The sequence below is a fragment of the Pseudorca crassidens genome, chromosome 10 (genome assembly GCF_039906515.1).
Source record: "Pseudorca crassidens isolate mPseCra1 chromosome 10, mPseCra1.hap1, whole genome shotgun sequence".
NCBI classification, from domain to species: domain Eukaryota; kingdom Metazoa; phylum Chordata; class Mammalia; order Artiodactyla; family Delphinidae; genus Pseudorca; species Pseudorca crassidens.
In genome coordinates, this window is record NC_090305.1 from 33933736 (window position 1) to 33960243 (window position 26508).

General features: G+C 57.3%; 1 protein-coding gene across 9 annotated transcripts; it reads right to left on the reverse strand.

Annotated features, from left to right (window-relative positions):
• Positions 1 to 8782: 8782 nt before the first annotated feature.
• On the reverse strand, positions 8783 to 24484 carry MDFI (MyoD family inhibitor). Of its 9 annotated transcripts, none has more exons than XM_067753005.1 (6): positions 24233 to 24484; positions 22686 to 22705; positions 15353 to 15530; positions 12588 to 12753; positions 12056 to 12280; positions 8785 to 9523 (listed from the first exon to the last, which is right to left on the reverse strand). In XM_067753005.1, exons 1-6 carry the CDS (start codon positions 24450 to 24452, stop codon positions 9121 to 9123), a joined length of 1212 nt encoding a protein of 403 aa, XP_067609106.1. In that variant the 5' UTR covers positions 24453 to 24484; the 3' UTR covers positions 8785 to 9120. The 9 variants fall into 9 exon arrangements, with proteins under 9 accessions (XP_067609107.1, XP_067609106.1, XP_067609112.1 ...); XM_067753011.1 differs by having other exon boundaries at positions 22619 to 22705; positions 24233 to 24282; XM_067753010.1 differs by lacking the exon at positions 24233 to 24484 and adding an exon at positions 22841 to 23072 and having other exon boundaries at positions 22619 to 22705.
• Between the last annotated feature and the right edge of the window lie 2024 nt (positions 24485 to 26508).

The window sequence follows — 26508 nt, forward strand, 5'->3', positions numbered from 1 at the left end:
AATTTTAGAACCAGCTTGTCAATATCCACGTAAAGGCCCGCTGGAATTTTGATTGGGATTGCACTGAATCTATAGATCAGTTTGGGGAAGAATTGATATGTTAACAATATTGGGTTTTCTGATCCATGTACACCGTCTACCCATTTCTTCTTTTATTTCTCTCAACAATGTATTGAATATTTTAAGTTTTCAGTGAACCAGTCTTGCACATTTTTGGTCAGGTTTATCACTAAGTATTTCATCGTTTTCAATGCTTCCTTCATGGCTCAGCCAGCCATCCCTGGTCCAACCAGACATGGTCAAGTTCGGGGCTGCCACACACTGTCTGGCTTTAAGAGGCACCATTCACAGGGGTCAGTGGCCCCTGGAGGATTTCAATGGGAAGTACTTCTCTGGGCAGTGGGGTTGGTTTCAATGTACCAGCGAGATGCAGGGCAAATTTTAGTAGAAAGAACCCCTTAGAGGGGGCTTCTCTCCTTGGGCAGGTGGATGTGTCTTAAGCATCTACTCTTCTTTTGTCTTCCCAGCAACCTTTCTCTCCTTCTTCTAAAATAATGTCCCTGCTTTGGGGAACTGCTCCTCTTCCCCTCCTTGGGGCTCTGATGAGGCTCTCAATTACCAAAGCCCCTTCCCCAACAGGAGTAAACAGATGATCCAGGCCCATCAATTAGTGTAGCCAATGCTTCTGGCAACAGTGATCCAACCAGAGGATGGACATGTGATCCCAGAGAGCCATCCTGAGTCCTATCCTAGGATTAGAGTTCTTTTCCTCACTGGGGTTCTTGGCATCTCTAGCTTCTATCCGCCTTGCTCTCTCCCCCTCCACCAACATGGAGGAGATGTGTCTGCAACAGGAGACGCTGAGGCCGACATTCAGGGGGTCACAGACCTGAGACAGAGGGAAGGAGAGAGACAGAATCCTGGTGGCATTCGGTCCCCAGCTCCCACCGACCGCTGAAGATCTTTCTTTAATTTTTCAAATACCAGAATGTTCCTTCCAGCAATGAGAGCCAATAAATTCCTTTTTTGTTTAAGTTGGTTTGCATAGGATTTCTGTCACCGGCATGGTAGATGCAGAGCTCTCTGGATTCCTCGCCAGGAAAGTAAGACTTTGGGGCAAACTCTTCATTCCTCTCACAGAGCAACTAATGTCACAAGACGGGAAGTAGATCAGTCAGTATGTTTTCTTTTTTTTAAAATTTATTTTTATTCATTTATTTTGGGCTGCATTGGGTCTTCGTTGGTGCGCGTGGGCTTTCTCTAGCTGCAGTGAGCAGGGGATTCTCTTTTTTTTTTTTTTTACATCTTTATTGGAGTATAATTGCTTTACAATGGTGTGTTAGTTTCTGCTTTATAACAAAGTGAATCAGCTATACATATACATATGTTCCCATATCTCCTCCCTCTTGCGTCTCCCTCCCTCCCACCCTCCCTATCCTACCCCTCTAGGTGGTCACAAAGCATCTAGCTGATCTCCCTGTGCTATGCGGCTGCTTCCCACTAGCTAGCTATTTTACATTTGGTAGTGTGTATATGCCACTCTCTCACTTTGTCCCAGCTTACCCTTCCCCCTCCCCGTGTCCTCAAGTCCATTCTCTACGTCTGCGTCTTTATTCCCGTCCTGACCCTAGGTTCTTCATAACCATTTTTTGTTTTATTTTTTTTAGATTCCATATATATGTGTTAGCATACGGTATTTGTTTTTCTGTTTCTGACTTACTTCACTCTGTATGACAGACTCTAGATCCATACACCTCACTACAGATAACTCAGTTTCATTTCTCTTTATGGCTAATATTCCATTGTATATATGTACCACATCTTTATCCATTCATCTGTCAATGGAAGGGGCTGTTCTTCGTTGTGGTGCATGGGCTTCTCACTGCGGTGGTTTCTCTTGTTGCAGAGCATGGGTTCTAGGCACGTGGGCTTCAGTAGTTGTGTCACACGGGCTCAGTAGTTGTGGCTCGAGGGCTCTAGAGCGTAGGCTCAGTAGTCGTGGCGCACGGGCTTAGTTGCTCCATGGCATGTGGGATCTTCCTGGACCAGGGCTCGAACCCGTGTCCCCTGCATTGGCAGGCGGATTCTTAACCACTGTGCCACCAGGGAAGCCCAGTCAGTATGTTTTCTTTTTCAGTTTTATCAAGAAATCATTGAGATATATATAAGTTTAAGGTGTATGGCACGATTGTTTAATATATATTGTGAAATGATTATCACAATAGGTTCAGCTAACACCCATCATCTCATATAGGTACAGCAAACAGAGAAGGAAGAAACAATGGGAAAGAGTAATTGACTTCCAACACCACGGATTGATTCCACTGTCTTTGTACTTTATGTAAAAATAATCACATAGTCTGCTCTTTTGTGTCTGGCTTTCTTCCCTTGAGTCGGGTTTGTTCATTCTCACTGCTGTGCAAAATTCCATCAGGTGACTGCACCAGAGTTTGTTTTTCCATTCTACCATTACTGGACAATTGGGTTTCCATTTGGGGGTCACTCTGAATAGTGTTGTGGTGAACATTCTAGTCTGTGCCTTTTGGAGCGTGTGTGTACCTAGACCTTTCTCATATGCCACCAGAAGGGAATTGAATCGCTGGGTTGAATGGCTCATGTATGTCTATTTTGCCAAAGGAGATGCACTGCCAGCGGTTGTGTACAAGGGTTCTTGGTGCTGAAACATGAGGTAAGACAGTCTCTACCTACAGCAAAATGGGGGGAAGCTGGTGCCTGGATGGAAAAAGCTGGACTTCTCCATCCTGAGAGTGGGTGGCAGTGGGAAGGCGGGGGCAACCACACCCGGGAATGGGGATGGAGGGGGACTGGCAGCCTGTAGGGAGGGTGGCCACGGAAGGGTCTGGAAGGGCCGTCTCTTGGTCTCCTCGTGAGCTAAGCAGGTAGAGGAGGCTGAGGTGACAGCTCCACATTCCAACAGCACCGGGGCTGAAACTCACCTCCTCTCTGTGGGGTTGGCCCCTCACACTGATGTGGAAATTGCTCAGCCCCTGTGACTGGCCTCTGGTGGCAGAGTCTCAGCCCTGGAGAGACGGGGCGAAGGCTGTGGCAGACCCTGTGGTGATCTCAACAGCCGGCCCCCTTCTCCCTGCCCAGCGGTGGACCAGGTTGGTCTGTCTGTTAGTCACTGCACACGCATTGCAGGTGATGGGGCTGCCTGTCCCCTCAGGCATTACCAGTGAAGAGCTCTCTGGCCAACCTCTGCCTCTCTGCAGCTCTGCCCCTTTGCCAGAGGGCTTCCTTCAGCAGCCCAACCAGACAGCAAGCACCAGAAAACTGACGCTCCATTGGGAAGAGCCTTCAACCAGTGATGGTGGGTTTGGTGTATAAACACCTCAGCTCCCTCAGAGGCAGGACCGAGTGCTATCCACCCACAGTGGTAACCAATTTGATAACACACCCTTTATTGTCTGCCTTCCCTCCCAGTCTCACTCCCCTCCTCCCCTACTGATGTTTCCTGGAATCCCCTCTTGAACAAACCTACTTGCACTTGAAGCCTTGTCTAGGGCCTGCTTCTGGGGGAGCTAACCTAAGACCACATGTGACCCAGTCTGGACAAAAATGTAAGTAGACCTGTTAGAAGCTTCTGGAAGTGCTTTTCCCCCCTCTGGTGAAAGGCGTAGGAGGAGAAGGTCTCTCTTTCCCGCTCAGCTGTTTTTGTTCTGTGTGGATGCTGTGTGAGCTTGATGCCTGGGGCTGCGGTAGCCACTTTGTGACAAGGAGGGGAGACCTGGACCGCACGATGAGGATGACAGAGTGAAAGGATGGAAGCCAGCTTCCTCGACAGCATCTTTGAGTCTCCCAATCAGCTTGGGATCACCTGCCTCTGCACTTTTGTTAAGGACACAGTGCATGTCCTTACAGACTAAGCCACCTTCAGCTGGGTTTTCTGCTGCTTGCCGCCGAGCTCATCAATTGCTGATACAGGCCTTGTCCCAGAGGTGTTACCGTTGGACTCGACACTCCTGCTACCACCTTGAAGCTCCCAATTAGTGACACCAGAGAAGGACTAAGACACAGGCTTGGGGTGCAGGGGGGCGGAGGAGGGGCCATGGGCTCAAACTCCACAGGTGGCTGAGGGCCAGGGGTCCCAGAAGCGAGAGGGACTTCTAGGCAGCAGGTAGCTGGGGTCCCCAGGACAGGGGGTGGGGAGGGCAAGAACCCATTAATCTGGCCAGGGTGAGAGTTGTTATTGTTATTATTATGAAGCGTCTCAAGGCTCACACTCATCCCGGCCTGGCCAGGCCCCATTAATGGCCCCATAAATCCCAGCCGTAAAGAGTAATGGGGGGAGACAAATGAGATAATTAGGAATAAATCTCACCGAGGTCTCTACCCAGCAGCGTCCCTGGAACGGGCCAATCTTCCGAGCCATTAGCCAGGCCCCTAATTAATGCCAAGCTGCCCAGCGTTGTAGAGGCTCCGGGCACGGGAGGGACCCGGGACCAAAAGGAGGGGCGCCACTGCCCCCAAAGCCCCGGTGGCGGGTGACCTTGGGAGCAGCCGAGGGACGCATGCCCGCAGCCTCCCTGCTTCGCTTTTCTGTCTCCAGGGCTTGGGGAGGCTTCGTCTGCACTGTCCCGTCTGCCTCGCTGTCTCCTCCCCTCCTCTGCATCTCACTCCATCTCCGGTCTGTCTACCTTCAGTCTCTGTTTCTCTCTTACCAGGCGGTCACTGGCTGCATGGTTGAGCCGCAGAAGGTCTGACTTAGCAGGAATTGTGGGCGCCACCTGGAACCACCCTCCTCCATCTGGCCTCCCTGCCAACAGTCAACACCAGGGCGGGGACCCCTTGGACACCCCCTCCCCTGGAACAGTCTTTGGAAGCGGGAGGTCCCCCTACCACTGCTGCAGTGCGCTCTCCTTGGGGCAGTTCTCTCTCTTGCCTGGGGCTGGGATCTCTCTCCCCGTGTCATCACCTCTGCCTCTGGGTCTTACCTCTGCCACTGGAGCCCCGAGACTGAACCTCACTCTCCTCCCAGGCTGCAGGTTTTTGAAAGCCTTTGTCATCGTCTTTCCCTCTCCAGCCAGATGCCCTGTGCAGCTCGAGGTTTCCAGCCAGGCCTCCCCAGCCCAGGTGCCTCCTCTCGATCCACCTATAGCGACCTCTGTTGTTTTAACCTGCCATCCTCCCCCCACTTTTTGTCACAGCACCCCTATTTCTTTGGGAAATGTGCCCACCTGATTCTGGAAGGGCAGCCACGTAACCCACCGTCTCTGGCCACAAAGGCCTGGCTCGTTGTAGCCCTCTGTCCCCTGACGTGGTGACTGGTCCAGGGATGGGCCTTACTGCCTTCCCCGGGCCCCCTGAGGTGGCAAGACTGAGAAATGCCTGAGACACAGCACGTGAACGCACCTCTCTTTCCCGCCTCCGAGCACCCCTGGACACTTGTCCGCATCACAAGGGAATGAGGCTGTAACCCAGGGATGGTAGGAATTGTGGGGTACAGAGGCCGCTACAGGGTCGGGGAAAGATAGGAAAACCAGGTGCGGGGCAAGGAAGGCTGGGAGGGGCTTTTCTCTGGAGGAGGTGGGGGGGAGGGGAGGGCTGGGGCTGTGGGAGGTACCATCCCATGCCTGTCTCCGTATCATTCTAGGAAAGTCAGAATGTGGAAAGGAGCATAAACACGGAAGTGACAAGGGGCCAGGTCTATGATCTCTGTCCTCTCTGCTGCCCCCGCTCAGCAACGGGGAGTGTCTGCAGCAGCTGTCCTGAGCCTTGGGGACCAGCCCTCAGTCCCCCACCACTGCCTCCTCTGCCCGGGGAGCTGGTGAAGGCCCCAGGGCATGGCTGGCTGCAGGCAGTCCAGCCTTGGGGCCGCTTCAAGGTGTCCCCTCCTTGCCCCGGAGACATGGGGTGTCTAGGCCCGAAGCCGGGTTGGAGTTGGCCCAGCTCTGAGTACAAGCACAGAGAATGCCGACTAAGTGTGCCAAAGAATGGGGAGAAGCTGATGCGGGCGCAGGAGGCCGGGGCGTGGCGGGCAGAGCACCCCTCCCCACACAAGCCAGCCCCTGGCTCAGCCGCCTGCTCGGTACAGGGCAAACACACCAGGTCACCCAGGGGTCATGGGTGGTCCTGGCCAGGGACAGCTCAGCCTGGCCTCACCACCTTGTCTTCCCACAAATGTGGTAACGCCTGTCTTGAGTTAGACGACCCAGGGCAGGAGAGTGGCCCTCAGGAAGTCTCCTGGGCAAAGGGGGGTGCTGATCTGCTGCTCCAGGGTTGAAAGAAAACCAGAGAAGCAGGCGACTTCCCTGGACGCTGTGGCCGCCATTCGATTTCCAGAGCCTCCTCGCTGCTCCATGGTACACACAAGGAGACTGAAGCCCCGAGAGTGAAAGGGCCTCTTCCCCAGGACCTACAGCAGAAACCGGCTCAGATCAGCTGGTCAGAAAGCAGAGACTGGGAGACAACAGAGAAGGGCCACGGTGTGGAGGGGAACGGTCCTGAACCAGGGCTTGCCCTGGAAGGACACGTGGGCAGAGCTGGGTGGGTCAGTGGCCTCTAAGATAAATGCCGTCTGCTTCCCGGCAGAGATGAGGCCACCTGGGCAAGGACGCGGGGGCTGGGGAAGGTGGAGAAGGCGTGGGATGCAGGGGGGCGGGTAGCAGACACAAGGATCAGGCTGAATGGGCCGGTGGCGTTGCAGGTTCTGAAATGTGCACTGTGTGAGCACGTGTGTGTGTCTATGTCTGGGGTGTGTGTGTGCGGTATGTGTGTGTCTTTGTGGAATGTATGTGAGTATGTGGCTGTAAGGAGAGTGTGTGTGTGTGTGTGTGCGGCTGAATCCCGCCTCTGTCTCACCCCTACCCAGCTCAGCCTCTCGGGTTTCAGCCCCTGTCCTGCAGGAAACCGCTGTTTGGACTTCAGAGGTGCCTCTTCCTGCAGCGGCCGCCACGGAGGGGAGAGGGCCGGGAAGGGGCCTTCCTGCCCACCTGGACCAGACCTTGAGCTGGTCAGGCGAACCCCCCACGCTGGTCCTCCCTAACGTCCCTCGAACCTCAGCCTTGGGGAGAAGCTGGGTTGAGCGGGGACTGAACGGAGGCCCTCCCACCGTCATCCATCCTCCTGTGGACAAAGGAGTGTAGCAGAAACGTGGACGCTCCCCGCAGCCACGGGGGCAGACTGGCATCCCCTCATCGAGGTCAGAGTCACAAACACACACACCCTGAGGCCCAGTGATCCCACCTTCAGGAATATTCTACAGATACAGCTCATTTGTGCAAAAGGACATGCTCACGCAACCTTGTTTATAACAGAGAAATTAATGGAAGGGATTAAGCAGGAGCTGGGCAGCTGGGTCATGTGTGGCTCATCCCTCCGTGAAGCTCCAGGCCGCTCTTCAAAGTGCTGGTAAGGAAGAGCCCCAAAACAAATGGTCAAGTGATAAAAATGGTGCAACGTGCATGGGATTCTGACATTTTGTAAAAAAAAAGAAAAATGATATGGGTAAATGCTTGTGTATGCACTTTTGATGAGACTTTTGAACCTTTTGTACTTTGAGCATACAATAACTAAGCAAAAACAAAAAAACACAAAAAAAAACCCTTGAGACAGACGAACATGGAGGGGGCCAAGAAAATGGGGCTTCTCTCCTGGCTTTGATCTTGACTATGTGACCCTGGGGAGGTCACTTCCTCTCTGTGTCCTGAGTTTCCTATGTGGTCCCAGAAGCTGGAAAACCTTGGTGTTGGCAAAGTGAGGCCTGTGTACACGTGTATGAGGGGAGGGGCTGCAGGGGAGGGGGGTGGGGTCCCTCTCACCATCTCTTGTCACCTCCTTCTGCTGACACTGCAACCCACGCCCAAGGCCATGGGCTGTTCCCTAATGTGGCATTCCTTAAGAGAGCTCGGATTTCATCTGGCTCTCTTCCTGAGCTCCCTCCTCCCCTCCAGAATCCGTCAGGGCCACTCCACCCTTTGTTCCTGGAAGCAGCAGCCCACCGGTTTCCCATGAGGTCTCCACTTTTCAAGGCCTTCTTCAGCCATGTCTTCTCCTCAGGACAATCCAAGTCCAACCATGAGCTGTCCTCTCACTCACCCTGGACCCCTCCTGGCTTCCTCCAGGTCCAGGATGGGGTGGAGAGGGGTTTGGTCCACACAGCCCTCCCCGCTGTCGGCCTCAGTGCTCTGGTCTGCCCCTCCTTCCTGCACCCAAGGGCTCTGGACACCTGACCTCTGAGGCTCCCGCCAGCCCTGACAGTTTTCTTCTATCTCAGGGCCCCTGGAAATCAGGGGGACAACGGAGGCTGGGCCACGTGACCTCCATTCAGGCCAAACTTGCCTCCCAGTGCAGCCCTGGCTGTGCGGGGGCCCAGGGTTGCCCCCTCCCCAGGCCCTGCTCTGCCACTGACATAGGCGTCACCCTATGCCTTGGAGCCACCATGGCTTCGAGAAGCAGGAGTCAGCAGGAGATTAATTAATCAAAACCTGAACACATCTGCTGTTAATTAATTCTATGCCAAGGGTTAACTCTTCCCTTTCTGGGCTTCTCTGTCCCTTCGGCAGGGAAGGAAATAAAGGTGGGGCGTGTGTACCCGTCTTCCTTCCCTCCCTCAGGGGGGAACATGAAACAAGGGAGGGGACCTCGGAGGCCAGGAAAGCCCCATCCGTCTCGGGACTTTGTAGGGGGTTGTGGGAGTGTTTGGTTTTCAGAGTCGTGGTCCATGGCCATCACTCATGAGTCCTGAGGAAATGTGAGATGGACCCATATCTTTATTTACAGCAACAAATAGAACAGACCTTCCCTCCATTCCCTCCCTCTCCCCTTCCAGTCTTTTCTATACCTTTCCCCCCTCCCACCCCACCCTGGGCCCAAGCCCAGCCCTGCCCTCTGGGGTCACTGTATGGGTCAGGCCCCACAGGAGGGGAGACCGGGGAGGGGCTTAGCTGAGGTCAGGTGGGGTGTCTCTTTTCACATTTTGTTGTCCTCTAAGCCTGGGGGCAGGGGAGGGGGGAGGCAGGCACAGGGGCAGTGAGAGGTAGAAAAGCGCACAGCCCCAGCACCCCAGCCTCCCCCATGTCCCGGCCCCCTCCCCCAACTTTCACAGTGTTCTGCAGCCCTGGCAGCTGAGCCAGGAACGGTCCCCCCTCCCCCCAGGTCTTAGGTGCTGTTGTCCAGGGAAACCAGCAAGGAGGACCAGCACCGCCCTCTCACCGGGCTGGGGTTCCGAGAGGGCTCGGGGAGGGTGGGAGAGGCCCGGGGGAGGGGGCGGTCCAGCCTCGTGTGACAGCCGGGGACACCGCGGGTCAGGAGGAGAAGCAAAGCCCACAGCACTCCATGCAGATCTCCAGGCAGTCGGCCGACTCGCAGCAGGCGTCCAGGATGCCGCAGTCCAGGTCGCAGGGCAGGTCGCAGTCGGCGCACTCGCCGGAGCCGCAGCAGCAGCAGCAGAGGCACGAGTCCTCGGAGCTGCAGGAGCCGCACGTGGCGCAGTCCAGGACGATGTTGCACAGCGTCAGGAACTCGCAGAACAGGCAGGACAGGATGCAGTGGACGCAGCAATCTGCAGGCGAGATGGCCAGGGGCCGGGGACCAGCCGCGGGCGGCAGGCTCACTGAATGCAGAGATAACGCTCGTGCAGCCCTCCCCCGGCTCCGTGAAACGGGGACCCACCATCCAGGTGACCCCGAGACACGGAGAGTTACGTGGAGTGAGGGTCTGAGCCCCGGCAGCCTGGATCCCGAGTCCCTGCTTTGACCACCTTCGGTCATTTATTTAACGAACACGGAGGGATGACGTGTTCCAGGCACTGTTCTAAGTGTGCACGAATTAAACTCATTTAAACTTGCAACAACTCCTTGAGGTGGGGCTGTATTAGCCCCTCTCTACAGATGAAGAAACTGAGGCACAGAGAAGTCACTTCAAAATCTCTCCAGAATCCTACCACTCTGCTCAGCTCTTGCCTGGTGACAGCAACTGCATCCTCGCTGGTCTCCCCACTCCCTGCCTTTGACTACTGCTGCCGGCCCGCACGCACCTACTCCGCCCATGGAGGCTGGAAGGACCCTTGAAAAACCTCTGTTGCATTCCACCCCTCCTGCCCTCAGAACCCTCTAGTGGCTTCCGCCTCAACAGGAGGAAAAGCCCAAGCGCTCCCAGTAGCCCCGACGGCCCCTCCCCAGACCCCTCTGCTGTGGCCGCACTGGCTACTCCTGGTCATGCAGGCACTGCCCCCTGTCCCCCCGGTGCTCCAGCCCCAGATACGTGCTCTGCTCATTCTGTCCCCTCCGTCTTTGCCCAAATGTCCCCTCTCGGGGAGGCTTTCCGGGAGCACCCTCTTCAATACTGCCGGGCCCCAGCCCCACCCCCTTGCCGGCGCCTGCTCTGCCTCCCCGCCCAGGACTTAGCACCTCCCGCGGCTTACACAGCTCTCCCCGCCTACTACAGGGCAAGCACCGCAGGGGCCGGCGTCTTTGGCTGTTACGGTCCCTAGACCGGTGCCTGGCACATCGTGGGTGCTGAGTAAATACACAGGAAGCGAATTAACACACGATCCTGCCTTGGGCACCCAGCTGGTACGCGGTGGTGCTGGCTCAGCAGCCGGTGTTCTGAACCGCTGGCGTGCTGCCAAGATGCTGGGCTGGCAGGGGTCAGGCCATGGGCAGTGTCCAGTTCCCCTGACCAGGCGGGCCCCTGGCTCGAGGCTACTGGTCCTGTGGGAGTCTCACATCACTATGCAGGCTCTGACGCCCCCACCCAGTCCTGTGTACAGGGAATGGGGGCTCGCACAGCTGGAACCCCTGCCATCTATCGGCAAACTGGATAAGGAAGTTCTCTTCAGGTGCAAATCTGATGAGGTCACCACCTTGCTTAAAACCCTTCGAAGCTCCCTACTGTCTTCCAGATGAAGTCTAGACCCACTATCCAGCTTAGTATGTACCCTCCACCGCGGGAGTCCCGGTCTGCTTGGAGTCTCACCTCCCACCATTCCTCACCTGGAACTTCATAATCTAGCCACACTAGCCAGCTCTCAGCTCTGTGCTAAGGCACCCCGGCTAGATCCTCCTACGGATCCTTTAAGGCTTGCTCAGACACCTGCAGAGCCTTCCCCAGCTTTCTGGGCTGGTGTGGGTGTCCCCCTGAGTTCACGTCATCACTCATCATTTATCTTGTATCACATCACAGAGTGATGACCTGTTTGGTTCTCTCTGATGAGAGCTTTATGAGGCCATGGCCTGGGTACCCAGCACACAGCACAGTGCCTGGCTCACAGCAGATGCCCAGTTTACTTCAGATGCATGAATACCCCCTTCATAAACAAGCCTGCTGGGCAGAATGTGCTCTGGGGGATGAAAGTCATGAACACATTGTGTGCAAATGTGTACACTGAATCCTGTTTGCAGAGGACCAGCCAGAGTCCCCCAGCATCGGCAGAAATTACTTAAACGTTCTGGGGTGAAGGTCAAGCATCCCTGGGCTACAGGTAGCCGTCACCCCTGCCGAACTGATGCCTGGTGGGGAGGGGGACCTGGCTGCCCAGGTCAGTCCCTCAGAGGACCTCTGTGTGGCAGGAACAATGGCTGGTATATCTGGGTGCTCTGACCTCCCACTGAACCTTGCAGCCCCCATCCCACCCCCAATTAAGCATCTGATGGTGCGTCACTTTATTACGCTAAGTGCTGTGCTCTCACTCAACAGATGGTCCATTCCTCAAGGAAAATTTCTGTTTCCAGAAATGAGGTGGCTTAAGCTGGACGAGCCCAGATGGCTCCATTTCTTGTTAGAGCAACTCTGGGAGAGTAGGGATGAGAAGGGGTTGGCCTTGAGAACTCACACGTGCCTTACCTTACCCAACATGTGTCCTCTGCAAGGTTCTCTGATTTGAGTCTTGCATCAGACTCCCTGGAGGGCTTGTTAAAACCCAGACTCCCGGGCCCCACCCAGAGGTTCAGATCTGGTGGACCTGGCGTGGGGCTGAGATACTGCACTTCTAACCGGCAACCTTGCAAAGATGCTGCCGCTGGCCCCTGCATCAGACTTCGAGGAAGCCAGCTTTGGAGGCTTCTCCCAGAGGGAGACGAGATGGGGTGCTTACCTTCCTGCGCCTGGAGAGGGATCTGGGAGGCAGCAGACTTGGTGCTGCCCTTGCTTTTCTTGCTGCCTTGGCTGGCTAGAGATGGGTGTGTCTGCAACTTCCGGTGGACCTTGGGGCCACCCAGGGCACCGTTCCCTGTCCGCCTGGTGCCGCCCAGCTCCGAGGGGTGGCCAGAGCCATTCGCCACCAGTGGGGTGCAGCCCAAGGGGTTCCCCTGAGGCTGGCCTAGGAAGATGATGAGAAAGGGCAATGGGGGAAGGGGAAGCTGGTGGGGGGGGTCCCCGCACAGCCTCCCGGGGCTCTGCTTGAATCCCACCTGCTTTGTTCCTAGTACACCACAGGTCATCTAGCTGATCTGTATTTTGCAGATGGGGAAACTGAGGCCCAGGGAAACTGACTTGCCCAGTGGCACATCATGAAACAGCCACAGAGTCGAGCCTGGCTCCTGACTCCCAGGTCCATGCTCATTCCAGAAAAGACAGAGGTGCAAGGCAAAGGGAGAGGCTCAGGGCCCTGGACCCCACCTTCTTACCCGACGTGAAATCCACTCTCCTGCTCTTGGGGTCCTGGGATTTTGGCGAGAGCAGTGGCAGTTGGGGGTGGAGGGGCAGCAGGGAAGCAGTTAAGCGTCACCTCGGCCCCTGCCAAGCCCCCTGCTGCTTTTGCCCTTCGTGTGCCAGGTGATTGATTGGAAACATCTGTTTGGAGATGAATGCCCTGGCCCTGGAATCAGGGGCTCCTCAGAGCAGCCCCCTATCTCCCGCTTCTTCCACCTCCAGCTCCCCGCCCCATCCAGCCTCTGTGGGGCACCTGCAGAAAGGGCTTGCTGAGGGGCCCCTTGGGTCTGAGGAGGGGGAGAAGGGAAAAGGGAGGCCAAGCAGGGAGACCCCAGAAGCTGGGAACCCTGGGTCCCCATCCCAGGCTGAGGAAACAAAACAGCTTTATCAGTGGGCTGTGGGGAGGCTGGCCCTGGAGATCCCCCCAAACACCCCATTCCTTCCCTCAGGTTTGCCCACCTGAATGGCATGGTTCTGTTCTCAAGAGATGAGGGCAGGGGTGTGTGTGTGTGTGTGTGTGTGTGTGTGTGTGTGTGTGTGTGTGTCTCAAGAGATGAGGGCAGGGGTGTGTGTGTGTGTGTGTGTGTGTGTGTGTGTGTGGAGAAGTCTGAGAAGGGGTCACAAGAGTTCGAGGATCCCTCTGCTCAGGGCCCCTGACTCCTGGGCGGGACCCTCTGGCCCTGAGGACCCTCAGTAAACGTGAACGTGGGGCACTTACATCTCTCAGGCCCTGTGGTCTAGATCCCCAGCTCCCTCTGGGCCAGGTCTCTGGGTTTGGATTGTGGCAGGAGTGGGTGTCTGGGGCAGGAGCTGGAGGCTGAGGAGAGCGGAAGGGGGCCTCAGCGCTGCCCCTAACTGAGAGAGCTGGGCCTTTTAGTAATGGTGGGAGTACACTGCTGGGCACGCAGTGCGTGCCGGGCACTGTTCGGAGCATTTGGCATGCAAATTGTTCTCGGTATCTCTAGAGGGCAGTATCCTCCTTTTACAGATGAGGAAATCGAGTCCCAGGGAAGTACAGTAACTTGTCCAAGGTCACACAGCGAAGGGTCAGAGGTGGGACCAGCCTGGAGGCTAAAAGCTGGGACTCCGAGAGCAGAGAGGCAAGGAGCCGGGATCACTACTCTTATAACTAGTAGCTGACATGGTTTGAGCTGTGACTAGGTGCCAGACACACACAGTGTTAAGAGCTCTAAGTGTAGTAACTACTTCCTTATGTGCTTTTTTTTTTTTTGGCCACACCGAGTGGCTTGTGGGATCTTAGTTCCCTGACCAGGGATTGAACCTGGGCAATGGCAGTGAAAGTGCTGGGTCCTAACCACTGGACCACCAGGAATTCCCAGTAGTAACTTCCTTAAGCATCAAACAGATGTACTATTACTAACCCATTTTGCAAATGGAAAAACTGAGGCCCAGAAAGGGTAAAACTTGCCAGAGGTTCCACAGCTAGGAAATGGAGGGGGGAGGGGATGGAGATTGGGAGAAAGGAGCTGAGGACAAGCTGGGGAGTCAGGGATACAATGGGAGACAGGGCTCTGGGGAGGACCGCGCTGGGAGCCTCTGGCCCTGAGCAGTGGCTGACCTGCATCTGGGTAAACAGGGGTAAGGCCAGGGGAAGTGGCCAGGCCTGAATCATCCTGCCCCCACCTCCTGGCCCCATGGTGAGTGACTGGGCTGAGTCCTTGGCCAGCTTCAGTGCCCCCTGCCCTGCTGCCTAAACATGGGCACAGTGACCAGAGGGCGGGAGCGTGTGGTGAGCTAAGGGCCCAGGAAGTTGGGGCAGACACAGAGCTCGCCTGTGGCCATGGCCGTGGCAGTGGTCGTGGTGGCTGAGTCACAAAGCAAACACTCAGGGCCCATAGACACAGGGGTGTCTGTCCAGCTCCCATCCAGGCCCCCTCCTCCGTGACCACGGCATTCACCTCTTTCTCTCAGTTCTGCTGGTGGGTGTGTCTGGAGGGCAGTGCACTAGCAGGATTTAGTAACCCTGACTTACCCCAGATGCCCTGGCTGAAGGCGGCTCCACCCTCGGCCATGCCAGCTGGGCAGGCAGGCGTAGGAAAGAGCACTGGGCCAGGAGACCTGAGCTCCGCAGCCTGTGTTCAGGGAGAGTGGGTCTCTGTGCCTCAGTTTCCTCATCTGTAAAACGCGCTTGGCAAGAGCTATCCTGCTGCCTCAATACAGGCCAATTTGGAAAGTGCGTGAGATCACGCAGGGAAAGAAAGCTGGGAAGTGCCGATGCGTCCGTAGATCTTGCGGATCTTACTGGTAATCACAAAATGATTCTGGGTGTCCCTTCCCCTGCTTCTGAGGGTGACAGTGGCGAATTCTCCCCCTCCAGGACTTCCTTGGAGACACTGAGCTAAACCTGGGAATAGAGCTGAGTTTTGCTCCTTTCTGCAGAGAGCAACTGCGGGTGTCTCTCCTGCCGGTTTGCTCTTGACACGCTGAAGGCTGGGCTGCCTCAGGCTCTGGCTCACTGGCCCTGGCCTCACGCTCTTTTGTCCTGCACCACATTGCCTGGAGCCTGTCCACACTCATTTTGAACTAATGTATCCGAATCATTTGGTACGTGGAGGTCTTCTTCCTAGACAGAAAGGGCAACGTGCCCACACCTCAAGGTCCTGGCCCACCGCTAGGCTCCCACAGGCACCCACGGCATTTCTGCCAGCCCCTCTGCATTGGATTCCCTAGAGCAACCCGTACATGTTGCCATCCCAATCCCCTGACCCCTAGGACTCACGTGTCACAGCTTCTGTGGGGATGTCGAGGTCAGTGCTGTCCAGGGCCTGGGAGGCCCCAGGGCCATTGCTTTGGGGCATCAAGGGTGCCGCCTCCTCCAGGGAGCCCTCCTCTAGCGCTGACTCCGCAGGTTGAGCGGATCCTGTCACTACCTCCAGCCCAGGCAGGAGGGATAGGGTCTGAGCTAGGGAAAAAGAAGACGACTGAAGGACATTTTCCTGGTGCCCTCCTGTTTGCCCAGCCCTGGTCCCCTTCCCATGGCCCAGAATGCCGTGAGCCCTCATTCTCGGACTCAGTACCAGTTACACAGCCCTTACCCTATCTGGCAACAGTGACAGAGTCTAGAATAGAAAGTTCCCAAACCACAGCCCGTGAACAACCAAGGGTGTGTACGTGTGCATGTGTGTGTGTGTGTGTGTGCACCGTCAGGGAGTGGGGCCCGAGATGCATGGTATAAGGGAAGTGGGGGGAGGCAGAAACACAGCGCAGGAGAGAAGAGACAGGCAGTGATGGGGAGACAGGGACAGGCATCCAGAGTGACATGGAGAGAGAAAGAATCGAAGGCACAGTGGAAGGTAGAAGCAAAGACAGACAGTGCATCAGAACGTGGGAGATTGGGCGCGGAGGAGGGCGCCCCAGACGCCCAGTGACAGACAGCCCGGGACAGGCAGGAGACTCAGCAATTGAGCGAAAGTCAGCGATGGAGAGAAAGATAAAGGTGAGATCAGAGGCAGAGGCAATGGAGAGGGAGTGGGCTACAGACAGAGCAAGAGGGAGACAGACAGCGAGCAACTGGGGCCGAGAAAGAGGATGATAGCAAGAGAAAGAGTCAGAGAACCCTGGGGGGTGAGGCGGAGGGGCTCCGGGCAGGAAGAGAGACGGGGAGACGGCCCAAGAGGGCTGGAAGAGGCCTACGGCAGCCACATGTAATTACAGTGAATGGCTCGGCCCCTCTGTGCAGGGTGGGCGGAAGGCAGAAATGGAGCCACCTACGGTTCCTGAGCAGCAGGACTAGGGGCCCCTGGGCCCAGGGGAGGAAAGTTCTGGGGGCTGAGAGGTGGGGCAGGGTGGCAGAAAGGTGACTGGGCGTGGGAAGGCCTGAGGGTGGACGGGAAGGGTGAAGCCCAGGGTCATGGGGCCAGGGGCCAGGCTGGGCAATGACAGGGTGCAGCCTGGGCCTCCCATCAGCCCCCAGGTCGTGCAGTGGGAATGACAGGGGCCTCAAGAGGGTGCCCCTCCCCCAAGCCGCACTGGGAGCAGGGGAGACAGAAATGAGAGACTCAGAGAGACACAGAGACCAAAGGGCCCAGGGAGAGGAGAGCGACACAGGGAGCCACAGAGAAAGATGAAGAGAAAGGGTGATGAAACCCAGAGAGTAACAGGTCAGCGCCCACCCGTACACACCACACACAGAAATCACGAGACACGCCCACAGCGACAGAGAGAGACGAGAGCTGGTCTTGGAAACAGTAACAGAACGAATCAGAGCAGAGGGCCTTACACAGGGGTTCCTTCCCTGAGCCGTCTCCAAATGGGGGCGGAGGGGTAGGGAAGGAGACCATTAGAGGGACCAATGCAGGTTGGGCAAGTAGGTCTGGGGGATGGGAGCATCCTGAGGGGAGGGGACGATCCAGGGGCTCAGAGACCCCTGAACAATCCTCGTTCCAAAGACCCTGGTCCCCCACGGCCAGGGGGACCGAGGCCCCAGGGACCCCACGTGGGTGGTACAGAGAGCAGCCGGCATGCTCCCACCTGCCCAGGGAAACCATTGACCCTGCCTGGAGCTGGGACAGGGTGCAGGGAGGGCTGGGGCTCCCACCACTCCTGAACGGTGGCAGTTCTGTGCTGGGAACCCCTCCTGGTGCCCAGGGAGGCAGGGGGCAGGTCCCTCCAGCCCCATCCATTCCTTGGGCCTATTGAGAGCTCTGTGCGTTAATGAGAGGTCAAATGGCTTTGGGAAGATCGCAGGGCTCGGACGAGGGGGAGCAGGGAAGCAGAGATGACCCCCAAGGGGGATCCAGGCCACCTGCTCCATGGCGCCTCTCCCAGCCCAGAGCCTGGTCTACAGCAGCACAGACGGGACAGGACAGTGGAGGGCCACGACCAACCTGGCCTGGAGAGGGAGGCTCACGGCTTGAGTCCTAATTCCCAGAAAGGGAGGGGGCTGCCCAGCTCCAGCCTCTGGCCCTAGAGGCGTCTTGCCAAAGCCCTGAAGCGGAGTGCTGGCTCTCCCAGGTGGTGTAGTGACAAAGGCCTGAGCCAGCAGCTGGAAGACCCAAGCCCTGGTTTTTACCAGATACCAGCTTGGGCGAGTTACCAGGAACTGGGTCACCGTGTGTGAAAGGGGGCTCACCATGCTCGTCCCTCAGGGTTTCAAAGAGTAAATGAAACGCTCAGCAGAGCGTGGCATGCAGTGGGCCACTCACATACCCTTCCACCTGCCCATCCCCCTGCCTGCCCTCCCTGCTCTCCCTTCCTTCCTTTCCTCCTTCCTTTCTGTGCTGTTTGGTGTAACAGCTACGACGCACCTCCCAATACGTCAAGCACTGGGTGGACCAAAATGAGAAAACCTGGTCACTCCCCCAGGAGTTCTCTGTCGGGGTTGGGGTCGGTCACATACACCGCAGGGCAAGAGTTACAGCAGGGGCATCTAAGAACTGTGGGAGCACAGAAGGTGGACACTTACCCCAGGGTGTGTGTGTGTGTGTGTGTGTGTGTGTGTGTGTGTGTGTGTGTGTGTGTGTGTGTGTGTGTGTGTGTGTGTGTGTGTCTAGGAGGCTGCTTGGAGAAGGCAATGCCTACGCTGGGTATTAAATAATCAATCAGTCAGCAAAGAAGGGGAAGAGGACCTTTCGAGAAAACCAGCAGAAGCCAAGAGCCCAGTGTGAACAGCTACGGCATGAACGAGGGGAGACTAGAATGATCACTGAGGCACGGTGGGCCTTGTGGTCACTTCCCAGGCTTTCTCCTGGGGTCACCAGGGCACACAGAGGTGACACTGTCAGTCCTGCAGTGGAAGGAGCCAGGATTGTAGCGTCTTGGCCCCCAGGGTTGAAGAGGGAGGAAGGTTAGGAGTCAGGAGACTGGTCTTCACCTGGGCCCTCCTACCCCTGTGTGGCCTGCCACTCTCTGGGTAGTCTCTCCTAAGTCACCTACAGGGCTGGTGACCTTGAATCTGGTGGGAACAGGAAATTACAGAGAGCACAGACAAAGTCCCGAGGAGGCCCCTCCTGCAGGAAACCTGCCATTCTGGGGTGAGCATCAGACCTTGGAAGGAAACCAGGTCCAGTCCAGTCATCTTGACCTGGAAACACTGAGGGACAGACCTCCTGGAGCCGGAAGGGCTGCGGAGGGGACCCAGCAGACACTGGGGGAGCAGCGCTGAGGGCAGAAGGGGAAACTGTGCTGAGGGCCCAGAGATGTGGGAGCAGGCAGAGAAGGAGCAAGAAGTGGCAGGAGGACCTGGTCTGCGGGTGACATGCTGCCCAGGGGCCCCGACGCCAAGATGCTGGAGAAGAAATGGCTCTCCCTGCAGCACACGGAGCCGAAAAACCAGACTAGAGGCGGAGCCCACGTGCTCAACCATCAGAAGACAGAAAGAGCCCAGCTTTCCTTCTTGCGACCAGGAGACCCCTGCCCAGCCACAGAGAGGAGAACATCTCTGAGGAGAAACTCCAGGAGGATGGGAGGCCAGCAAAGGACAAGGGCCACTGTGTGGACAAGAAACGCAAGTTGTGTGTGAAGGCATCTGCCCCGGGTGGGGGTGGGGCTGGAGTCCCTGGCTGGGGCCCCACCAGAGCCACCTTTTTCTAATGTGCACAGGGGGTAATTCCCTGGCGGTCCAGTGGTTAGGACTCCGCGCTTCCACTGCAGGGGACACGGGTTCGATCCCTGATTGGGGAACTAAGATCCTGCATGCAGCACGGTGCAGCCAAAACTAACTAAATAAATAAACTTAAAAAAATAATAACGTGCACAGCGGGCCAGCCACGCTGGTGGCGTCTCTGAGCAGAAGCCCTAGCCCTGCACTTCTCTCAAGAGTCCCCATCTCCAAGGGGGAAACACAGAAAGGCAAGAGCCCGTGTGCCTCGACATATTCTCATCCCTAACACGGGATAAGGTTCAGGTCAATGCCCTGAGTTCTAGGGTGGAAAAGTCACGTTTAAATCCATAAGCCCGAGAGCGAAGCAGAGAGACTCAAACTTCAGCCAGACCCTGTGCGCTCCCTCTGCCTGCTGTTCCTGGATGGAGAAGGAGTTCGGGGGACCTCTTCCAGGTGGGAAGCGTTCATTCCAAGCCTGGAAAGTGTCCACAGGGCCCTCGTCCCCAAGCTCCAGTGCCTGGTGCCTCCTGCCCAGCCCTCTCGTGTCTTCGTGGACAGTGGACCCAGCCTTCCCCTTTGGAGCTCCGACCATCTCTGCAGAGAGAGGGCCAGGATCTGATCTGCTCAGAGAGTAGTGACCAAAGCCCCACATTCCAATCTATCCTTGGCCTGGTATCCAAGGCCTTGGTCTATATCTTCAGCCTACTCAATGGACCAGGATCCTATGTTCCAGGCCGGCCGACCTCTCCATGGCCCCAGGCCACCACAGGGACTTCTGCTCCATCCATCCAAGCTTCCCCATCAAGGGGAAGCTTATCTTGTTCCCCTTGATCAGAATGTCCTACCTCTCCCCTCTCCCCAAATCCAGCTCATCCTTCGTGACCCAGCTGGAGTTTCACTTCTTCCTCCAGAAAGCCTTCCCTGACCCTCGAGCCAATAGTCTCTCCTCGGAGTGGCCACTTACTGAGAACTCAGTATCCAGGGTTCCCTGCTGTGAACTGTAACTAGGGAGTGAAGTGTGGGTCCTCAATCAGACTGCAGCCCCGGTCTGTCTCTGCACCCCTAGGAGTTGCTTAGCAAATGTCTGTTGCTGAGGATTGAGTTCTGGGGCCTGGAGCCCCAGGTCAGGAGGAGAGAGAACGAGAAGGTGAGAATTAGGGTTGGCGCCCAGCACCAAGAAGGCAAGAATGTGGACTCGCTTGATACACACTTGTGACACACAGGTCACAGGCTCAGGTCACCAGGCTAAGGACTTGTGAGGGCCTGAGATGGCCAGTTAGGCTGGGTCCAGTTGGTTTTATTTTAGGTCTGAAGGCTCCAATTCCCCAGGAAATTCAATTTAGAACCAAGAGCAGGAACGTGACGCCACAGTGCTGGACAGAAATCTGTGGGTTAGGGAGCCAGGCTCCTGGGGCATTCGGGGCTGGATGGGGAAGAGGCCACTGGGGGAGCCAAGGGTGCGCGGGCCTGGCCACCTTCCCCTACCAGAGCTGCCCTGGGTCCCCTTGCACCCCTGTCTGCATCTTGGGTGGCTGCGGGAGGGGCTGACTTGCTCCCTGGCTAGCTTGCCAGCAGGGCCTCAGCCGTGCTGTTCTGTCAGCGCTCAGCAGGGAGCGTGGGGGATTCTGGGCTCCGATTTAGGCGTCTGTGGGGTTTTGGCTCGGTCTCTTGCGGTTTGGGCTTCCTGGGCAGCAGGCTCATTCTCCCAAGGCAGCAGAGCCAGGCCTCCTCGTGTTATGAAAGCCACATTGTCTGGCCCAGCCCAGGCTGGGGAGGGGGCTCGCTGGGGCACTGGGGGGCCTCAAGTTACAGCCCAGGGCTTAACCCTCCCAGTGGCCCACCCTGGCCCTTGCCCCTGCCCCGAGCACATTCAGCCCCTTCTTTCCCTACTGGGGCTCGAAATGGGTCACACAGGGGCGAGGATCTTGGAAGGAAGGAGTGGAGGCAAGAGCAGAGAAAATGGATAAGCAGGGGAAGAATGGGAGAGTTGGAGAGAAGCAGGAGGCTGAGAAAGAGAGGAGGGGCGAGGGACAGAGAAAGAGCCTTCCCAGGCCTCTGCCCCTAGCCCTCTCTCCAGGCTGCAGGAGCCCAGCTCTTGGCGGAGTTTATTCCCCAGAAGTCCCTACTCCAGGGTCCCCACAGAGGGGGGAATCTGAGGGCTGGTGGGATGCAGAGCAGACACACTAGTCTCACGTACATGCCGGCCCCTGACCAAACGTCTCCCACTTGTCCTCACTCTAGGAGACCCCCAGCCTCACCCCGCACCTTCACAGCCCTGGGTCTCCAAAGGGCCAGCATCCACACCAGGTAGACCTGGGCCTCTCCAAACGGGCAGACCAGCTCCCATGGGCGGATACGGAGACTGAGGCCAGAGAGGGGAAGGAACTTGTCCAAGGCCATGCAGGGAGTTAGTGTCAGAGGTCCAGGACCAGACCTCCGTTATTCAGAGACTCAAAGAGGGGAGAAAGGGCGAATGGGGCTGGGTGAGAGGAAGGCAGAAGATTAGACTAACTTAGAGCTGGGATTAAAGGCATGAAATCTGGGCCTGTACTCCTGCATGCAACCCCTCCAGCCCCCCGCAACAAATCCCAGATGTTCCTGACTTCTCCCTGTCCCTGTGGTCCATTGTGAGCCTCAGCTCACATGTGTATGGTGAGGGGATTGACTGAGAGCCACAGCCCCAGGACTCCCCTCTGCCCCCTCCTTGGACCCCCTCAGGAAGTCACAAACCCTCCCGGGTTGGGAGGCTCCTGCAGGAATCCCAGGGAGGTTACAGACCCTGTGAGTTGAGGTAAGGGGTGTTTCACTCGGGTGGTGAGCACTTGATTGGGGTGAGTGAATGAGAGAGAGGGAGAGAGAGAGAAAGAGAGAGGCGAAGAAGGAGATAAAACGTGTGTGTGTGTGCGCGCACACGCGCGCGCGCGTCCCTGCAGGGTAGGGGTGGTGGGGACTGGCCGGGCCCCGGTGGGGAGGAAGACGAGCGAGACGAACTGGCAAGGAGGGGAGGGGCCGGGTCCTGTCGGACAAAAGTTTTCTGGAAGCACTAGGCTCTGGTTGGGTTGGGGGAAGGGAAGGAGAGAAAGACTCAGACACCCCCACCCCGCCTGAGGCCCCCATAAATATTTACACACTGGGCAGAAAAGGCTGGGACACAAATCCCAGACGGACAGACAGACACTGCGGTGTGTGTGTGTCTGGTGTTGGGAGTGGGGAGTTGGAGCCAACTTGGCGCGGCCACCGCCTCCGTTCGGGCCCTACCCCCATCGCCTCAGCCCTCCACTCTCCTTGGACCCGGTCCCCGATACCCAGATTCCTCGCCTCCACCTCCACTCAAGCTTCCCCGAACCCTCTCCCCGCTTCTCAGGGAGGAGGGGGCAGAATGACCACCGCCCCCAACCCCCTACCCGTCTCTCGTCCAGTCTAGCTCTCCATCCCCGGTCCTACCTGGGCCGGGGGCTGCGCTGGGGGCTCCATGGGGCGCGTCGCAGTGAGGGGGGCGTTGGCCACTCACCTGGGACATCGGCCCGGGACCTGCGGGAAACAGGGCTCAGCGGGCGGAGCGGAAGGTCCCCGCGCGCGCGAAAGGGGAAAAGGGGGCCGGGCAGAGGGCGATCCAGCGGCAGCCATGCGCCCATCCCTTCCCAGTCCGGCCCCCGACCGACTTACTCGTGCGAGCTGCGCGCCGCTCTCTCGCGCCGCGGGGATCACTGCGCTGGGCCTGCCATGCACGACGGCCGCGAGCGCCCCAGCCCAGGGGCAACTCGGCGCCACTGCGCTCGCTCCGCGCCCCTCCCTCTCACTCGCTCCTTTCTCCCATTTCGGCGCCAGCGCGCGCCGCTGGCCCGCTTCCTTCTGCCTCCTTTCCCTGTAGCCCCCTCGCTCCTCCCCTGCTTGCCTCTCCTCTTCCCTCCCCTCCTCCCCGGCCCACCCTCTCCCCGCCCCCTCCTCGCCTTCCCAGGCGCCCCCCCCCCCCACGTCCCTTCCCCCGCGCCGGGCTTGGCGCTGCCTGGGCGGGACACGTCTGTCCGCGGGGCGCTGCGGCTGGACCCCCCACAGGAAGCCGGCTCCGCGCGTTTCCTCCGCGCTCTCGGAGCTGGGCCCAGTCTCCCCAGATCCCCGCCCCCCTCCCAGGCCCAGCGCCCCGGGGGGCGTGCAAAAGGGGCCGCGCGCGTTCCCCTTCGCCTGTCCTAAACTCTGCGAAAGTTTTTGAAAAAGCAAGAGAACGAGGGAGAGAGAGAGAAACCATGGTGACCACAACCACCTCGAGCCAATTGTCTGAATATTTGTGGCCCCCAAATCTCGTTGTCCCAAAGGTGGGAGTAATCAAGTTTCTCAGGCACCCTTTGCCCACCCCCTTGGTCTCTGCCCCGGGGTCCTAAGCCTGGGCACAGACCAGAAGTTGTCCCTCCGGGAAATCCGGTTAGTGACCACCTAGCATCCCGTGTCCTAGAGCAGCCCTAATTCCCCCACCTCCACCAGCCGTGCGTGGGAATTTGGTCAGAAACCCAACTTTGGAGGCAAAGAGAGGTTCTCGAGTTCAGCCTTTCTTTTGGCTCCAGACTGGAATCCGAGGCCTTCCAAATTACGGGCGCTCGGGAAAGGGGAGACAGGGAGCCCCTCCCGGCGGGGGCAGCGCGGTGACACATCTGGAATTGTGAGCTGGGTCCCTCCTCAGGGCCGGGGTTAGGAAGGAGCCATGGCCAGAGAGTCGGGGTGAGGGGAGTTCAGGGACCCTCAGCGTCGCCCAGGGAGCAGGTCCCCGAGGATGGGGGAGGGCATGGAGCCTGCGGCCCGCTGGGTGGGGGTGGGCGGGCCCGTGGGATGATCAGGTGGGACCGCCCGCTGTGGTGACAGCTAGACCAAGGACTCCTCGGAGCCGAGTATGGGCTCCCCACCACGAGGGGCCGTGAGCAATTAGGGAGGCGACGGTGGCGCCAGGCCTGTTCTCCCGGTCCCGCCTTCCAGCCCGGGCTTGAAGCTGGGGCTGGGACGCGGGGGCCGAGCTAGGGACTCGGGGCCTCTCCTTGGTGTCCCCCAGTCCCCGCAGTCGCTACTTACGACGCTCGAAGGTCCTCGCGGCGCCGTCGAGGCCAGGACCGCCGTGGTCCCCAGGGCTTTCGCCACCCGAGGCCGCGTCCCCGCGATGAGGCCAGGTGGCTTCGGCCGGAAGTGGGGGGCCCCCGGGCCGGGAAGAAGGGGTCCGGCTCCCGCGGCCGCGCAGCCTGGTGCGGGGCCCGGCCTGGAACTCCGGGAGCCAGCCCGGATCAGTCTGTTGCATGGAAATTCTGGGGAGCGGTGAGGACTCCCCCTTCCCGGCAAGGGCTGAGTCACTGGGACGCGCCCACGGGGCTTGGCGACTGCAGCATTCTGACCAGCTTACCTGGGTCCGCGAGCTTGGCCTCATCCGCCGCCAGGAGTGGAAGTGGAAGGGCGTAAGGGGGCGGGGTGGTGGACATGGTCCCCAGTGCAGTCCCCACCGTCGCTCTCCGTCCTCTCCTGAATGTGGGGCCCCCTCCCTAACCACAGACCCTAGCCCTACACCACTAACCCGCCCCGCCGCCCCCCTGCTTCTCAGTCTCTATCCAGGGCCCCTAAACTCTGGATCGGCCCAGTCTCCCAGCCTTACTGTCCGAAATCAGCTGCTTGGGATCCAAAGTCCTCGGAATCTGGCCCAACACTAATTAATATGTCTGGTTTGTTGGAAATGTAAAATAGTTACATTTAATCCCACATACCAGTTATACAGGTGTGCTCAGTTTGTGAAAATCCAGCAAGCTGAACATTTAAGGTACATACCCTTTTTTATATGACTATCATACTTGAATAAAATGTTTTAAAAAATCAGCACTCATTAAAATCAACATTCTAGGGCAAAACACAGTATGGTGTGATGACCAGGCAAGGGACTCCAGCTCCAGATCCCAACTCCACCGTCCACGTGTTTCCTTGGAGAAGTCCCTTTACCTCTCTGAGCCTCAAGAGAGATGAACATTGGGGCCCTCCGTGTGGAACCTAATAGTTTCATTGTTATCCAGGACCAGGACTAGGGTGAGGTAAGTGGGGCGTTCCTCTGGGGTGCAAAATTTAGGAAGATGCCAAGATGAAAAAATGTTTTAATTCAATATTTTTAAAAAGCCAAATCAGCAAATTACAGCCCTGCCAGCCAGCTGCCTATTTTTATTTATTTATTGGCTGTGCCTCACAGCTTGTGAAATCGTTTTTGTTTTTTTAATTTAATTTAATTTAATTTATTTATTTTTGGCTGCATTGGGTCTTCGTTGCTGTGCGCGGGCTTTCTCTAGTTGTGGTGAGCGGGGGCTACTCTTTGTTGCGGTGCACGGGCTTCTCATTGCGGTGGTTTCTCTTGTTGCGGAGCACGGGGTCTAGGTACGTGGGCTTTAGTAGTTGTGGCACGCAGGCTCAGTAGTTGTGGCGCACGGGCTTAGTTGCTCCGCGGCGTGTGGGATCTTCCTGGACCGGGGCTCGAACCCGTGTCGCCTGCATTGGCAGGCGGATTCTTAACCACTGTGCCACCAAGGAAGTCCCAGCTTGTGAAATCTTAGTTCCCTGACCAAGGATGGAACCAGGGATTGAACCCAGGCCCTCAGCAATGAAAGCTCCGAGTCCTAACCACTGGACCACCAGGGAATTCCCCAGCTGCCTATTTTTATAAATAAAGTTTTATTGGAAACAGGGACAGGATTAGGGTGAAGCCAGTGAGGTGGGATCATGCAAGTTCAGGGGTAGATCCTGTCTTTATTTAAAATATTGGCATTTTGTTCATTATAGATTTTTTTGCATTAATTTTGATTTTTAGATATATTGCAGGAAAATATTGTTTACCGAGTAATTACCGAGTAATTGTAATTACCGAGTTTTCTGATGCTCCCTTAGGTTTTGCACCTGAGCCTCACTCACTCTAGGCCTTACACACCTCGCCGTTGTCCCTGGCCTATTACTGTCTTCTCCTGAAGGACCTGGCTAGGATCCCAGAGTAAATGAGCGGGAGGCTGAAGATGCTTCCATCCCCCTCACCACCCCCCTCAACGCCAGGTAGGCTCTGCATTCAAGCCCAGGCCCAGCTTTCCTGGGGCCCACTGATCAGTTCAGAGTCAAATGCAAAGTCCTTGCAATGGCCTTCAGGCTCCAAGAGCTGGGCTCGACCTGCCTTCGCCTTCATCTCCCCTCACTCATTTCCTTCCAGCTTGCTGCTCCCTGAGTTTGTTTTTTCAAATTGCCCCATGTGCTTGCCTCAGGGCCTTTGCACTTGCTCTTCCCTCTGCCCAGAATGTGCTTCCCCTAGATATTCACTTGGCCCCCTTCCTTGTTTCCTC

Excerpts from the sequence above, each read along its gene's own strand:
- MDFI (XM_067753004.1), bottom strand. The coding sequence starts at position 24,452 with ATGCAACAGACTGATCCGGGCTGGCTCCCGGAGTTCCAGGCCGGGCCC. Across the intron at positions 12,754-15,352 it reads CCCCACAGAAGCTGTGACAC|ATGTTTCCAATCAATCACCT; the intron begins GTGAGTCCTAGG and ends ATCTCCAAACAG. Across the intron at positions 12,281-12,587 it reads GAGAGTGGATTTCACGTCGG|GCCAGCCTCAGGGGAACCCC; the intron begins GTAAGAAGGTGG and ends TCATCTTCCTAG.